Source organism: Mytilus galloprovincialis, chromosome 6 (genome assembly GCF_965363235.1).
Source record: "Mytilus galloprovincialis chromosome 6, xbMytGall1.hap1.1, whole genome shotgun sequence".
Lineage (NCBI taxonomy): Eukaryota > Metazoa > Mollusca > Bivalvia > Mytilida > Mytilidae > Mytilus > Mytilus galloprovincialis.
Genome location: NC_134843.1, coordinates 17,786,735 through 17,804,581, shown reverse-complemented (window position 1 = coordinate 17,804,581; position 17,847 = coordinate 17,786,735). Strand labels below are relative to the sequence as shown.

At 32.6% G+C, this 17,847-nt stretch overlaps 1 protein-coding gene across 1 annotated transcript; it reads left to right on the top strand.

Moving 5' to 3' along the window:
* The first annotated feature begins 7,404 nt into the window (after nucleotides 1-7,404).
* On the top strand, nucleotides 7,405-10,458 carry LOC143079097 (uncharacterized). The gene has a single exon (XM_076254271.1). The coding sequence runs from the start codon at nucleotides 7,512-7,514 to the stop codon at nucleotides 8,700-8,702; it is 1,191 nt and encodes a 396-aa protein (XP_076110386.1). The 5' UTR covers nucleotides 7,405-7,511; the 3' UTR covers nucleotides 8,703-10,458.
* Nucleotides 10,459-17,847: the final 7,389 nt, after the last annotated feature.

The following is a 17,847-nucleotide window of genomic DNA, read 5'->3' as shown; positions in this document are numbered from 1 at the left end:
TTTAAAGACAAAGTTTAAGGAAATGTTGTTGTTCTTTTTGTTTAAGTTCATCTGTGAATGTCACAACGACAGCAAACCGGATTTATTAACATTTATTTGTGTCCTGGCAATATCACAAGAACCATTACTGATGAATGGTGAAAGTGAAAATCGTCAATATCAAATTTGACCTCCATTTTGTCATCAGTATCAACATATTAAAATTTGAAAAGCTTAGATTGAATGGTTCATGAGTAAATGCAACAACGTGAATGGAAACGCCATTTTACGATCTTTCAAGAACCATAACTCCTGAACGATAAAAGTCAAAATCGTCATTATTGAACTTGACCTCTATTTTGTCATCAGTAACAACATATAAAAATTTCAAAAGCTTTGGTTGAATGGTTCATGAGAAAATGCACGGACACGACTGGAAACACCATTTTTCAATCTTTCAAGAACCATAACTCCTGAACGGTAAAAGTCAAAATCGTCATTATTGAACTTGACCTCCATTTTGTCATCAGTAACAACATATTAAAATTTGGGAAGCTTTGGTAGAACAGTTCATGTGTAAATGCACGGACACGACTGGAAACTCCATTTTTCAATCTTTCAAGAACCATAACTCCTGAACGGTAAAAGTCCAAATCGTCATTATTGAACTTGACCTCCATTTTGTCATCAGTAACAACATATAAAAATTTGGGAAGCTTCGGTAGAACAGTTCATGCGTAAATGCACGGACACGACTGGAAACTCCATTTTTCAATCTTTCAAGAACCATAACTCCTGAACGGTAAAAGTCAAAATCGCCATTATTGAACTTGACCTTCATTTAGTTGTCAGTAACAACATATTAAAATTTTAAAAGCTTTGGTTGAACGGTTCATAAGTTAATTACACGGACAACATTTGATTGCCGCCCGCCGTACATCCCCAAATCAATAACCGACATTTTTGTCACAAAAATCCGGATAAAAAAGGCGTGGATGTTATATCAAAGCTCATATTCCGACTTGACGTGAATTCAAGATTATCCGATTCATACAGTGTACATTCCGTCCATCCAAACCGACACTTTTCTACCTGTTTGCCAGAATTTGTTGGTCAAATTTTAAGAATCCAATAAACCTTTAGAATGGACGCAATAGTGAACAATAATAAGCTTGAACGCTTGAACCATGTTTCCCAAATATGAAATTTGAGGAAGGGCCAATTTGCCGGGGATTTTTTTCACAGAAGGGTCAATTTCAAAAAGTGCCGACAGAATAAAATTTACTATAAAAACAAAAAATAAAAATGCTTTTTGATCAATATCTCGATTTACATATATTATGATACATGTATATGTGATCAATAGTTAATACACCTAATCGCTATTTATTCCATTCCGGATAAGTTCTAAAATTACTCAACTTTTTCATCCAGTTGAAACTATCTGGGACCCTGTTTAAACAATGCACAATGCAAGATACTTTTTAATGAGACCTGTTTAAACTACCGTAAATACTTCATACAAAATATTTTTTTACTTCAATTTTAATTTGTTAAAAAAATGAATCATACTCTATCAAAGTTTTTTAATGGTCGCTTTCTAAAGTTTTTCCTCCCTCAGCTCACTACTGATGACCTCTATTTTTCGACGGCATGACCCAAACAGGAAGTTGGGTAAATGACTGTTTTTTCCCGGATTGGACTAAATAGCGATAAGGTGTATTTAACCCTCAAAAAGGATGAAAGTCCAATATGCGGATTTTCGGGTGTTTTTAGGTGGAAAAAACAGGGAATCCCCCCAGAAGGACATTTCAAACCAACAAAAAGTTATGCTTTTTATGACTGTTGTTATTCATACTAATGTTTCCCTCATAAATGAAATTGGTTTAGTGTGTCCTTATTACATAAAAAACAACTTTTTGAAGAAAAAATTGTAACATCGATAAATTGTACCGATATAGCTTCTTAATAAGAGTTAAAATGATGAGTATCGCGGTAGCTCCATCAGTAGAGCATAGAAATACTAAGAAAGGGTTCGAATCTCGCTCAGAATACTTGCATTTTTTGTGTTGTTATATTAAATTTTAATGTTTCTATTATATTTTTTCGGATGTTTGCTTAATTGATAGAGTCATTCTGGTTCATTTTGACTATATAGTTTACTAGTATATGATTTTACATGTATCAAAGAAAAAATAATGTATTGCTTATTGTGTGCAATCATATGACTTCCATACTCTTGACTTACTTTCTGTTCATGTGTTTACATTTATTACATATATTAAGGGGCAACTACTGTCAAACTGATGTAGGTGCCTGTACATAACCAATAACACGAGAATTAATTCTATAGAAATGAAGCCTACATGTTGCGGGTGTAATATACACATAGCTTAAAATAAGGCCATTGTATACAAGTTTCAAAACAACAAAAAACAATTTTCGAAACCTTTTTTGACAAATGTTTGAACATGGTATTATATGTAACAAATGCAGCGATTTTGTCGACAATTCAAAAACTGTATAGATACTAGTACTGAATTGTTTACCACCGTCCCTACACCGGTACCTAAGTCATCAGAAAATAAAACAACACAACAGAACAAATCAGTTACACTACAAATAGTAATCGTAGGTAAAACATCAAGAAGCTGTTATGCATCTGTATCAAAACGAAGGGCTGATTTGTTAAAATGACAGAAAAGGCAATATAACATGTGATAGTAACACAGGGTGATCTATGACCAACTGATGTAAGATGTTCTCCGGTTAAAATATATACATGTATTATCTTATCTTATCTTATAGACGACACATTCAGATATACATATATTCAGAATGAGAAAATCACTATTTGAATTTGTTGGATATTATTTGGCTCCTTGACAAGTTACGTGGTATGGCACCTTGCATAAAGGATGTTGATAATAAAATAAAATCAATATTAAAAAATCAATAGTCTTGGCCTTGTTTTTGTAGGAATATCTGTTCAAGGTATGAAAATAGATGATGTGACGTATTTTCATGTACTATAATTAACATCTATTAGCGGGCTATTTAAAACATGATTTTACCTATCTTATCGAATGAAACAAATTGCCGGCAAATTGGCTCTACCTCAAATTTAGGTATAGCAAACTTACTGACTTTGTTTACATACACACATACATATATTAGATTTTACAATATTGGATTTAAAGAGCTGTTTTCACTTTCACCAAATATAATTGAGTTCTTTGCATTAAGCAACAAAATGGAATGGTTTTACAAAAACCAGGAACGATGTCGTTGAGTTAATTTTAATACCAATTTCAACAGATATGGATTTTAATATTTTTGGTATTTTTTTTTTTAACTCAGCCGTGGTATCAGTGATGATATTTTTTTTGTTCGATATATTGTTGCTTTATTATTTCGTTCTATTGTGTAAATGTAAACTTCTCTCAAAATTTAATAGCGTGTTATTTTAAAATTGTGTAATGATGATTTAATTTCAACACATATATGTAGGTAAAAAAAAAAAAACACGTGAATTTGTCGTTTGACTTTAGTCATTCACACGTGACAATGAAATACGTTGTTTGAGTTTCTTCAGTGTGACATAGAGTTTCGGGTGTCTCTCCCCCATCATTTATGGTATTTTATTAAAGTGTCTCTTTAAAATTATTTTGAACTAAATATACACCAAAAAGTAAAGTTCATTGCACCTAACAAACGATAATTCCTCCTTTGATCAGTGATACACATTCCATGCAGCAAAGATAACAACAGCAGTTAATAAGATGAAAGACTGAAAGTAAAAAAAACTAATCACTAATCACAGGCACTTATTTCTATCCATGGGAAACCCACTATTAACACTCGTTAATATAAGTTGATAGTGGGTCTTCCCATGGTTAGAAACAAGTGCCTGTGCCACTAATGATGAAATTGCTTTAACGTTGGCAAAATCAAACAATTATCTGACATCCAGGATGTACAAGGAGAAGTAAAAAAATTTAGAATATTTATTTTTATAAATTGTTATTTGGATGGAGAGTTGTCTCATTGGCACTCATACCATATCTTTCTATATCTATATAAAATTTCAAAGGGATACAATAAGTCGATCAGAGCATTAGGTGTCATCCTCAAATTTAGAACGTATGTGAAAGTAGGCCTACTCGAACAAAAAATAGTGCATTTGATGTCATTGTTTACTTAAACTAACCAACAAATTGGCAGAAATGAAACTTTTGGTGAAAGAGAAATATATTAAGACCATTTTGAGCTAAAATTTACTTGTTTATGAGTTTGCATTTAAAATTGAGGATTAATGCACTCCATAGTATACTAATTTAAGATTTCCAGAAAACCAGGGGTTATTTTTAGTGGTACCTCTATTCGGAAGACCTTTTCTTTTTTATATGATTTTAAACATCTGTTGAAAATTGGCATGTAGAAAGCTGATACATGTACGATTCAGGATATACCTGGTTTCTATGAAGTTAAACTTAAGGTAAAATATTTAGAAAGCTGTGAAAATTGTAAAATTTGGTTGAACAGATAGGGACTTTTAATTGGTGGTATGACACCATTAGTTAATGAACAAAATAAGTTATAAATATTGATAGGGGATGGGGCTCCTTTTCGAGATATTTGATTTTTTTAAATGGCGGGACAAGGCTGACTCTACTATTTGAATAGGAACTATTTGGGTCTCATTACGAAGTATAAGAAATCTAGAATCTCTTTATTTTTTTGTTAATGAGCTTTTATGAGCTATTAAAGTCTTAAATGAAAAGACAAACGGATGTTATCGGGCAAAATATTTTACCCTGTATCATAGTAAAAAAAAACCACTGACACAAATTCCTAAACCTCACCTACATGTTAGTACATCCTCTAGTTTACTTTATAATAACGGAAATGAGAGATGGTCGGCTTATATTGTAAAACATTGAATTGTACAGTAGTCTGTTACCAATGTCATCATACTTGTACCCATGGTATTCATAAATGACGGTGTTGTATTCATGACTATTATATAGACAATAATAGTGCAATGACTTGACATATATCAACGATATGAGGATGAGGCTTAGAATCGGTAAAGTGCGAGGCTCTGCCGAGCTTTTTCCCCGTTTCGGGCCGAATCCTTATATCAATATGTCAAGTCATCGCACTATTATTGTCTTTATACTGCAATCTAGAAAAAAAAAAAATTTCAATTGTTGTTTGATGTGTAAATGTTGTTTATTTGATTTAAATATTGGGAAACCCCCTTTATAAAGGCTTGAGATACCGGTATCAGGCGGAGCAATATACAACGCAATGAAATGTACATAACCTGTTGAAATCCACAATCGATGGTGAACAAATTCGTTTGAGAATGGAATAAGATATCCACAATAAGCAGAAAACATAATGATTTAATGGTTTCAAACAAAAAATATAAACAAGTGAAATATGTTTTTCCAAAAATTGTAAAGGAAATAAGTTTGAGTCGTTCCACGCTTCGTTGTATACATCGGAAACGAGAACAGGTTGGAGAGGTCGTATGCATGATTAAATATAGTTTCGGCAACTGCTATTTAAAATTCATGAGGAAAAGTGAATCGGGTCAGTGACTGAATATGACATAGAAATATACAGTCAGCGCATTTTGACTGCTCAAATAGAACGAGTGCAGTATAAATCATGATATACACGCATGGTTCGGTGATATAGTAATGTTATCATACGTATTTTGCAATGGTTTAATTTGATGGCAGGAAGCAAGTTTTTGGTAAAAAAATAAATTGATCATTGTCTTGCCTTAAGTGACATGAGTGAATATTAAAACATACCCGCATGCAACACGCACGTTTTGAATCTTATTTTTATTTTAAAATGTGCAATACTTCCAAGAAAGACAAATCTGTACAAGTGCAGTGGAATTCTCTCAATGCAAGCTGTTTGTAGCCTGGAAGGATTAATCAAAAACTTAACCGATTCTTCTTCAAGACTTGAGCTTGACAGAACGATGAAGAAGTGAACCTGATAAAGCTGATATATAATAAAAGCTCTAAGATTTTCATACCAAGAACAAGAACGTGATCATTTCTGCTTGTATTAGATTATCTAATCTGCAAAACAGCTAGAGAGAGATCCACGCTTGCACAGATTTGCATTTCTTGGAAGTATTGCACATTTGATTATAAAATTAAGACAAGTTATAATATGTATCAATAATCCTGCAAGGGTCCAAGAGACTACTTGAACAACAACGACACAAGTGATTCCTATTTGTCACTTGTATCAAATTATAACATTATCAAATGTTAAACCGGAAAAAGGGTTTTACTTCTGTAATCCTTATCATTTCCTAAAATACGAATTAACTTGTTTTAATCATATCCTGATGCACTATATATGATTAAGTACTCTTGTACTATAATTCATCTGTCTACTTTATAGATAAAGGATAACAATTAAGACGGTTGTGAAATAGATAATATTCTATTTCTTTACATCAACGAATGGGTACCCAAATTGTACCCATTTTTTCACTATTTTCACCTTCCTTTATTTATGATCCAGACAAAAACTCGGGGCCACTTAATTCTTATATATACAAGGACATAGGACTTACCGTTGGGATGTATCACATTTTCCAGCTTGAAAATATGTAAAATTGGTGTGGAAATAATTCCTTGTGATATGAAATGCACTGCCATTTTTCACAGTCGAAAGTCTCATCTAATTAAGTAAACATTACATATAAGCCTAAAATATTCTACTTTTCAACACATTATACGAAGCCCAACCAATTTGGGAAAATGTTACTTTCAGTTCAAGATCTAAATTACTGGTAACCAATTTGCACATTTTCACATTTTTAAAAATCGAATATCGATGTTTTGTTTTACATCTTTGAGCATTTAGAACAATTAGATCGTAAGTTGACTATTCTTTTTTTTCAGAAACGGGTGATTTTAACAAAAAATATTTGCTTGATATATACTGTGAGCGTGGTTTTATATATATATATTTAAATATAGGCTACCTTCATTGTATGCATATGGTGATAGACATGCATAATTTCAAATCATAAAATTAAAGATTGTTTATTCTCAAAGAAAATTTATAAGATTTCCGCCGCTGCTTTTTAGCTGACTTGGTTCATGTTTGGTACTCGGTGCTATAAATACTTGGACGCTAGACGTGGAACTGTATATTTTTGTCAAACAGTTTTGTTTTTTGGCTTAACCAATCTTAAAACTATAACAGGTTTGTATAATTCAAATAATAACCTAGTACTCTAATATGTTGCAAATAAAATTTAATACGACATAAAATGAAATACGCCATGGGTCATAAACCATTACCTATCAATATTGATATGTAGGGAAGCTTGGCGTTTGGTCGTTCGATCGTTTTAACGTTACGTAGATAGATGTTATAGATACTGATAAACCCTAAGGCGGATACACGTACATCATCAGTAAACTTTAAGGCGTTTGTGTGTAACAGTATGATAATTACTAGTGTATAATAGTATACAATAAAGAATGTATCGCATCAAACCTAGATATATTTTGTGGAGGTTTCTCCTATATTTTATAATTTTGTTAATTGCTTGGATTGTTTCATTGCAATATATCAACTATTCCAGCGGGAAATTAATGTTACCAATGCATTGGAAACTGTCGGATAAATGTAATATAGCTAAAAGAGAAGATATTGACAAAATAATTGGAACATGGGGTAAGCAATTGAGAAATATCTCTAAATATATTAAACCTGTTCTATATAACATTTCTAGAGAGACATGTTTTGATAATTTTTATCCAGATTTTGAATCAAACATACGAAAAGTCATAAACTACAAAATAAATATGAATGCGCCGTGTGTAGAAAATACTATTCTAGATGAACATGATGTGGAATTTAATCATTTTGATTCGATCAATAACAGAAATGATGATATACCTGTGATAGTGACCGCAGCTTCAAGTGATCATTTCTATGAAGTCCAAGCATTAATAAAGTCAATTCACACAAAATTGATTCCAATTCACAAGAATATAAAAGTGATATTTTATGACATTGGATTAACACAGAAAGAGAATGAAGCGATGAAAGATTATTGCAGGTGTGAAGTAAGGACGTTTAAATTTGACCAATTTCCACCACATGTCCGCTTATTGGGAGCCTATGCGTGGAAACCTTTGATTATTTTCGACGTCTTGAAGGATTTTAATTTTGTAATGTGGTTAGATTCATGCATACGATTTTTAAATCGTGGAATAAAAGAAAAACTCGATTACATTTTTCAAAAAACGAAATTAGTTGGCATCCAATTACAACAAAGCCCTAGATGGGTAGTGTCTAAACACACAAAGTCAGATACCTTTGGATATTTGGATGAAACAGAATGCTTGTATGATTATCCTGAACTTGAAAGTGGTTGGATAGTGATTTCTAGAAATCCTTTTGTTGTAAATACGATAATAAAACCCTGGGTAGGATGTGCCTTGACAGAAAATTGCATGACTCATCCTTTCCCGAGTTTTTTAAAACCATGTTCTAAAGACTTGTGGAAGCTTTTGCTATGGACTAAATGTCACAGATTTGACCAGTCAGTTTTGAATATTATTATAATAAGGATATTTAACAAATTTAGAAAAATAATAGAATTCGATGGATCACGAATAGCTAGTATATCTAGAGGTGACAAAGTGAATTATTTCCCAACCTAGCATTCTATTACATATGGACACAGGACGTTTACGCGTTTTTACCTGCAACACAATAGGACATTTGCTCTCCAAACACTATATTTTTTGTAATAGAACCGGAACTTAATTGATCGGACACTTCCTGTTTTTTAAACTATGAAACTTTATCTGATTAATCTAAATGGTTTGTAGTCATTGCGCAAATTGAAATCAATTAAGGACACATTTACAAGTCACTGTTCTAACAAACTCCTTGAAATGCAACACACTACGGCACATATAGTACATACGTTTTTCATATACATGTACTAAGTAACTAAGTTATCCGTAAATATAAGTAAAACTAAATTATCCATCTCCGTCCACAGTCAATGCAACGTTCAGATTGTTTATTCCGATACTCTGGAAAAAATATTGAATATATTGATTTATACAAATATCTTGGTGTGTGGATGGTCGAACATTTAACTTTCGTCAAAAATGCAAAATCATGAAATTAATTGGTCAGAGTAGCTGCGCTTTGGGTGCTTCAATAACAAAAACTCGATCCATTGGAGTGATAATCTAAAATAACAAACTGTATATACTTTATGGTGGTGGATTCTTGGGCACAAATTCGCTCAGCACCGTAACTTTAGAACCACTTATCCAGATTTCATGAAACTTTAAATAGTTGTTTCTTATGATAGTCAAACTATCTGTATACTTTTTGGTGAAAACAAGATTTAAACTTTTTGAGTTACGGGACTTTATAACTAAAACAGGGATGTGTTTTTTTCACATGTCGCGCCGTATCTCAAAAACTGTTTATGGATTATTACTTAAACTTTACACACTTTAGTTATATGTAATGAATGGCTATTATTTATTTTGAATTTATTGAACCATAAAATTAATTTTTGACTCTTCACGTTGAATAATCTGCTGAAATCTTAATATCGGTTTACTTTTTGGTGATGATTCAAAACATTATTTGAGAGTTATTGAGTTTTTTGTAAAAAAAAAAGGGATTGTTCACATGTCGCTCCGTATCTCAGAAACTATGATTATTGCATAAAACTTTACACACAAGACGACAGGCGTATCATGAGCTCGTGGCGCAGCTGTTTATTTTCTTCAAACATCAAACATAGCTTCACGCGATGATATGGGATAGACACATACAATTTATCTGTATTTACCATGGCCACTTAGAATATTATAAAATCTTTTTTACGTATTTTCTACATTTATTCAAGATTTTCAGCGCTTAGATAAAGATACTAAACTTATTGAAATTATGAACTGTTATGAACAAATATATTTCTTTTGCAATTTTAAATTTGTTTTTATACAGTTGATTATGAAATTTTGATGGTCAATTTTGTTATTAAATTTTTATAGAATTTGAAGTTTTATAGTGTCTCATAAGTCGTTTTTTTATGGATGGTTATTTAATATTGCTTTATTTGTATATTTTTATATAATCGGATGTTGCTTATTTTTATGTCAACAATATGTGACACTTTAACATGTAATGTTTGATAAACTATTTACCTACTTACTTATTATAAGTTATTATAGTTACTTATGCATAACTTGATAACCACAAGGGCAAGGTTTCGTTGTAATCAATGTATATTCATTCTGATGTCAAGGGCCTTTAACTTGACATCACAATTTCTCTTTGTTTGATGACATGTAAACGTTTGAGTTCCTCATTATGTGTTGCTGCTATTATGACTTATTATAGATTTAGTAAATAACTTTCCTTAAGTAAATATTTCGTAAAGAGCAATTTGATTGAAAAATTTAAATTGACTCCTTTTAGAAACATCTGTACAACCATCTTCGCTTGCCACGGGTTACGATCCATTCCCCTCATCTCCACGTGGAGAGGAGGGGAATGGATAGTAACCCTGGCTAGCGAAGATGAGGCAAAATATTAAACTTTCAAAATCAGAAAATAATGCAACTATAGACTAAAACAATTTAAAATGGTATGACATTATTTTACCATTGGAAATTTGAAAAGCTGTTTTAACTAATTATATATATATATATATATATAGAGTCTATAAGAATCTACCTACCAGTAAACTTAATAGGTATTGGATCATCAAAATTGACAATACTACACAAACAGGAAAAATTATATGAGTCTGAAAGATTGTGTAACAATACCGATAAAAAGATGGAAAACAAAACACTAAAAAGTGTTGAATATCATTGCACAAAGATGGAAAAACTGAACAGATGATATAAATTATACAATAATTGCAAATATTTCGGCTCAACAAATGGCCTTCTTCGGTGACAAAAGTTTTAACAATAATGAGATATAATGTATAAGGTGTAAACATAGATCACTAATAATACAGGTAAGTTTTGGTCGATTGATTTTAATCCAAAATCCTGAATATAATAATATAAACACTAGACTGTAAATTTAATTATTTCTTTCTATTGATTCCATCTGGCCTATTTTGCCATGTACAATCCTGTTCGATCACAAGGATCTTCATGTGATCAAAATCTTTCTAATTTAATTCATTTTCGCAATGTTTTGGTGTACCACACAAACAGCAACGTGAGAAAAGGTTGTGAATTTACACCTAAGATTATATGTGAATTGATGATAATGTGGCAAGAACTATTTATTGTTCACGGGAAGCCAATACATCTACAATCAGAGTAGTGTTGAGTGGTTAAACCAAAATAGTTGTGACATGTTCACTGCATGGATGGGGAACAACGAAATAATAATGGTAAATTAGAACCAAATTCGTCCATACACAAAAAAATTCTGCTCTACACAAAGGTATTGGACAAACATTAGGTACAAATGACAGGAAAAATCTGAAATAGCCTGTGCCGTAGCTCTGCAACAAATGGTACCATATGAATTTCTGCAGTAAAATTTCCTATCAATATGAAAATAAGGAGACGAAGTACGACTGCCAATGAGACAACTATCCAACAATTAACATATGTTTAAATAGGTTTATTCAATGCGTTTTTTTGATTGAAAATTTTGAAGTAGCTAGTATTTTTTTTATTTAAAGAATCAGCACCTGCTAGACATCATTGATTAATTATAAAGATATAGGAAGATGTGGTGTGAGTGCCAATGAGACAACTCTCCATCCAAATAACAATTTAAAAAAGTAAACCATTATAGGTCAATGTACGGCCTTCAACACATCTAGCCTTGGCTCACAAAGAACAAAAAGCTATAAATGGCCCCAAAATTACTAGTGTAAAACCATTCAAATGGGAAAACTAACGGTATAATCTATATAAAAAACGAGAAACGAGAAACACGTATATATTACATAAACAAACGACAACGACTGTACATCAGATTCCTGACTTAGGACAGGTGCAAATATTTGCAGCGGGATTAAACGTTTTAATGGTATCCAACCTTCTCCCTTTTTCTGAAACAATAGCATAACATCACAACATAGAAAACCACACGATAAAATATCAATTGGAAGGCTTAACTCAATCAAACAAAAGTTAATTAACACAATATGAACAAATAAATTTGATCTGCGATACCTGAATGCAAATGCACAGTTAATATAATATTAGGGACAAACATTTAAGGTCAAAAAGCAACAAACAAGTCCAAACAAAGCCATGGCAAGACACCAACGCAAAATATTTAGCCCTATAATATATACTAGTACCATATTACAACATTACTTAAGACGATCTTTCCATGCTGAAAAAAATGGTAGTTAGAACTCTAGAAAGATCTTAGATGAAACACATAGCTGAACTAGCTACATTATAATTTTTAAATCTGTCCACTATTCTTGAATGTGAAATTAACCAATCAGACTAATTAATCTTATCATGGAATTAGTACTTAAATGAGTAATACGACAGATGTCACTTGGAAGCAGAATATGATTATCCTTCCGGGCAGGGCATTTGTGATCACTCCCGGTTTTAGATCGTGTTCGTGTTGCTCTGACTTTAGTTTTCTATCACACGTGTTTATAGTCTGTTATCTGTCTAACAACATGTTTGTCTTAAATAAAGGACAAAGCATCCACAGCTTAGGACTTCTAGAAATGAATTCAACAGTCAACACATGTGCTCACTGATCATCGTATTTTTTTAATGTCCGTATCACACTGTCCCGATTTTTACGCCGATGGCAACACGATTATGGAAATTTTCAAAATCGGGACTGATCGTATTCAGATCGGGCTATTCGTAGTACCATCTTTAACCATCGTAGAACCATCGGCCACTTTTTCTAGTCTTCGGGGACAACTTCGGGAAGGGTTCTAAATTTTTTAACATGTTAAAAAATCCCCGAAGGTCCGTCCGATGTTGAGGGTTCGTATTGAGTTCGTATCACCATCCTCACCATCGTAATGTCACCCGGAATGCATCTTCGAACATCGTATTGCATTCGTGTTTCCATCGTTTCCATCGGGCAGTTTTGACATTACGATGTCTACACGAAAGAATCACGAAGCTACCCGAAGGTCTTACGATGGCAACACGACCTCGTGAAGACCTCGTAATCCTGTCGTGTTGCCATCGAATAAAAGTACGAAGGCGACAAGATGGAACTACGACGGCAATAAATCCGGCTAAATGTAAGTTAATTTTCGCGCTAAAGTACATTTAAAGTGCCATGCGCGATATGCACTGGTCAGTCTAATACGACAGTTAAGAAATACGTTCACAAAACATGGAGCTCATATCATATGATTCTATGAGAACAAGAAAGGCGACAGCGTTGTTTCTATTAATTCAAATGGAACAAGAAGAGCAGCTATTACAGGCTCAGGATTTACTTTCACAAATAAATATTATTTTTTATCAAGTAACATAATGAAAATCATAAACGCGCCTCGTACACCAACACTGCAGGTACACGTATATAGGGAAACCAACTTTTCTTCATTATTCTGATTTTTGATGTATCGTCTGAGTTGTTGTCACACGAATGTTTACTCCATAACCATTTTGTTTTCTATATGTCATATTTTGCCGCATTTTTTGCTTTCCCCACATCCTTCCTTTTGTCTATATCATTATGATATTCTCCTGGAAAGAGCTCTTTTTGAATAAAAGGGATCAACGAACCCATTACCTTATCTTTAAGATAGATCAGTAAACATGGGCATAATTATGGGTGATTATTCAGACTAGTGCACACATTTTACAGTTCAAACAAGGCAATGCCGAGCGTGGCATTCCCTCGTATGTAACATATTGGGGACAAATATGGACACTATATTTGTATATGACACATGCAGAGTCTAGTTTTACCCTTCAAGCCCACGGTCTTCCGTCTTATGATTAAACCAGAAATTAAATGTACAATATAATATATTCAATATTGATCAAACAATTTAAACCGCGTGATGCCTTCGGCATATAATTTAAATCCATCGTCTTTTAGACATCGTATGGCCATCGCGCCATTATCGTAATCCATCGTGTAGCCTTCGTAATCCTTAGTGTAGCCTTCGTGATCCATCGTGTAGGCTTCGGCTGAGATATGAAGCTTAAATACCCGTCTTCGGTTAACCTTCGTATGTCCATCTTTTGCTATCGTATATAATTTCGGCACCATCGTATAGACTTCGTTATTCATCGTACTTGGTTCGGTCACTTTTTGGTATTTTAACGAGATCGGGACCAACTTCGTACGAACTTACAATTTTCGCATTCGGGTGTCCATCGTATATAAAAATCGGGATAGTGTGACGCGGGCATTATGCGCTAAATAAATGCGCTTCAAAATACATTACCGTTTCGGTTCATTTGGCTTGCGCTTATCCAATTTCTAAAATAGCCTGCCTGTTTTTAAATTAAATCATCAGAATTCCGATCTTTGTTTAAAGAACATGCATTTTGTCGGAAATCTGCCTCTAAGTATTTATGAATTTAAAAAACAATACCATTCCTTTAATATGTTAAATAATTCAATATCTCAGTAAACACCCATCTTATTATTTAAATATTTATTTCATCTTTGAACGATGATCTGTGTAAAAGTTCTCTCTTCTGTAAAAAAAAAACAAAAAAAAAACAAAGAAATGAAAATAAATATACATGTATTAAGACCATGCATAGTATTGAACAACCTATCATAAATGTGTTGCAAACATTGTCTTTTGTATCCCTATTTTGACATTTTGTCCCTATTATATCTGCTTGGTGTGTTCACACATAATTGTCAATATAGTGGAATTGTATGCCACTGTTATTCAAGTGCGAGGTTAAGCTAGCTATAAACCAGTTTTAATCCACCACTTTTCTACAAAGAAAATGCATATACCAAGTCAGGAATATGACAGTTGTTTTCATTCCTTTGATGTGTTTGAGCCTTTGCTTTTTCCATATGATAAGGGACTCTCCGTTTTAAATTTTCTAAGGCGTTTTATTTTTGTGATTTTAATTTTTTATTTAATCTATTAAAAAGACATTTAACAGTACTATATGTATTCCAACAATTGCGCATATCGACAATTAATGTCTTTTCGATTGTGTTATTGACCTATTACTTACAGTATAACCAAACTTGGACAAGAAAAACATTATAAAATACAAACTTAACAAAGACATAAGGCTTAAATTGTCAATTTTCTATGTTTTTTTTCTAACTTCGAACTCGGACTTCAGATGTCAGCATAGGTAACAAAAGAAAATAAGCAAAACACTATTAGCAGACATCTATCCTTTTAATAAAAGCGCATCAAGGAGACATATATCCGCTTACTAATGGCGCATTAAGCAGACAGATATGATTGTAATGAAAGCGTGTAAAGCATACATCTACCCTTGAAATGATATCGCATTTAGCAGACATCTATTCTTTTAATATAAGCGCTATAAGGCAAACACGTTTGTTTAGCATTCATTACAAACATAGATGTCTGCTTATAGTACTTTCATTTCAAGGGTAAATGTCTTCTTAATGTGCTTTCATTGCAAGGGTACATGCAAATGTCTTCTTAATGCGCTATTATTAGAAAGATGTATTTCTGCATAACACGCTTGCTGTACAAGGATAAATGTCTGCCTAATACGCTTTCATTACAAGGAGAGATGTCTGCCTAATGCACTTTTAGTACAAGGATACATGCCTGCTTAATGCGCTTTTATCACTATTTGTGATGACTTTAAAGTTTTCTTGAAACAAATGCATCAGTATTTGTTTCAATTCAAGTCTTCCATAATAATTTTTACAGTAAGATTTTTTTTTTAAAATGTGTGATGTTGATTTCCTTGATGTGTTTCAATATCACAAGTGTCTGAATGTACTTTTCGTTGTCTTTTATTACAAGTATGGCTGTGTTTATATAAATAAGAGTCTTTTAGATCGATCTAAAAATGGTATTGGTCGTCTTTTGCAATCAAAATTAATAACATATATTTTATATAATATTGACATGTTAATGCGCTTATGTGTTAATATTAAAAGTAAATATTTTATTAAAAAAACATAGAAAAACATCTACACAGATCTCAACAATGGATTGTTTTTGGATTCGAGCGTCACTGATGAGTCTTTTGTAGACGAAACGCGCGTCTGGCGTACATTCTAAATTTAGTCATGGTATCTATGATGAGTTTATTTAACATGTATAAATTGAAATTGAACTCACAAATATACTTGTACCGTGCACTGAATCCCTTTTTTCTCTGGCCAGAAAATGTTCTGAAGTTTATTAACATGTACCTTGTAGAGGATTTATACGTACGTGTAGGCCTCCGGTTGCAACAGTATCTAGAAAAGATTATTCATTTTAAAAAGGTGAAGTTTCTACAAACAAGACTTTCTGTATCAAACTTATAATTAAGATTGAATGCTTCTTTTTGTAACTTCATTGGGGTGTAAAAGCGTTGACCGGAGTACATTTTGTATGAAGCGCAGCGCGGAAGCGCTTCATTCTAAAAATATGCGCACGGTCAACGCTTTTACAACCCTACGAAGTTACAAAAAGAAGTATTCAATACTTATAATTACATTTTTAGCTAGGATCATGAAAACACGAATTTTATCATTTTTTTATTTAATTTACCTGTGCACTTTATTGTGGGACCACATGTTATCATGAACGATAAGTTTTATTGTGTAATGCAATTGCTTAAGGAATAACACGTGATGTGCAGTAAGCCAATCAGAATAACGTATTATAAGGAAACATACATCTAATGTAATTATTTATGAATATAATGCATATTTTCTTCGGTGATGGACATTATTCAAAATAGGTGTATATCATGTTTGTCTTTAAGGGTTGCTACCAAAATTTGGTCAATATAACGGAACTATAAGCATCTGTTATACAAGTTGGAGGTTTATCTGGGCAGGCTATTAAACCAGGTTTAACTAAGTTGCTATGAACAAAAATCAAGCAGCGTTGTCCGTGCGCATATATAACATACCATTGTCAAGCAGCTGCCAAAATATCAAGTCATTTGATTAGTAGTCCCGGAATTTATGTGTGACGAATTTTTTTCAACAACAACTTCAGAATATATGGTATGACTTCCAATGAGAAAACTATCCACCCGAGCGCAAATGAAATGGATGAACAAATGTAATTAAATGGACGATACGCGCGTCTGGCGTATTATATAATAATCCTGATACCTTTGATAACTATTTACACTACTGGGTCGATGCAACTGCTGGTGGAAGTTTCGTCCCCAAGGATATCACCAGCACAGGAATCATTATATGGTCTTTTATTATTTTTTTTATAAATTTACTGTTACAAAATTTTGAATTTTTCGAAAAACTAAGGATTTTTTTTAATTCCAGGCATAGATTACCTTAGCCGTATTTGGTAGAACCTTTTGGAATTTTGGGTACTCAAAGCTCTTCAACTTTGTACTTTTTTGGCTTTATAACTATTTTGATCTTAGCGCCACTGATGAGTCTTATGTAGACGAGACGCTCGTCTGGCGTATTATATTATAATTCTGGTACCTTTGATAACTACAAACAACTATTATAGATCACTATACGATATTCAACAATAGGCAAAACCAATACTGTATAGTCAGATAGAAAAGGCACCGACATGAAACATGTGAAACAATTTAAAAGAGAAAAAAATAATGTTATAATGTATTAAAAATCCAACGAATCGGCGGTATAGAACTATTAGATTCGAAAAGTGTGCACAGTCAGGCTCCA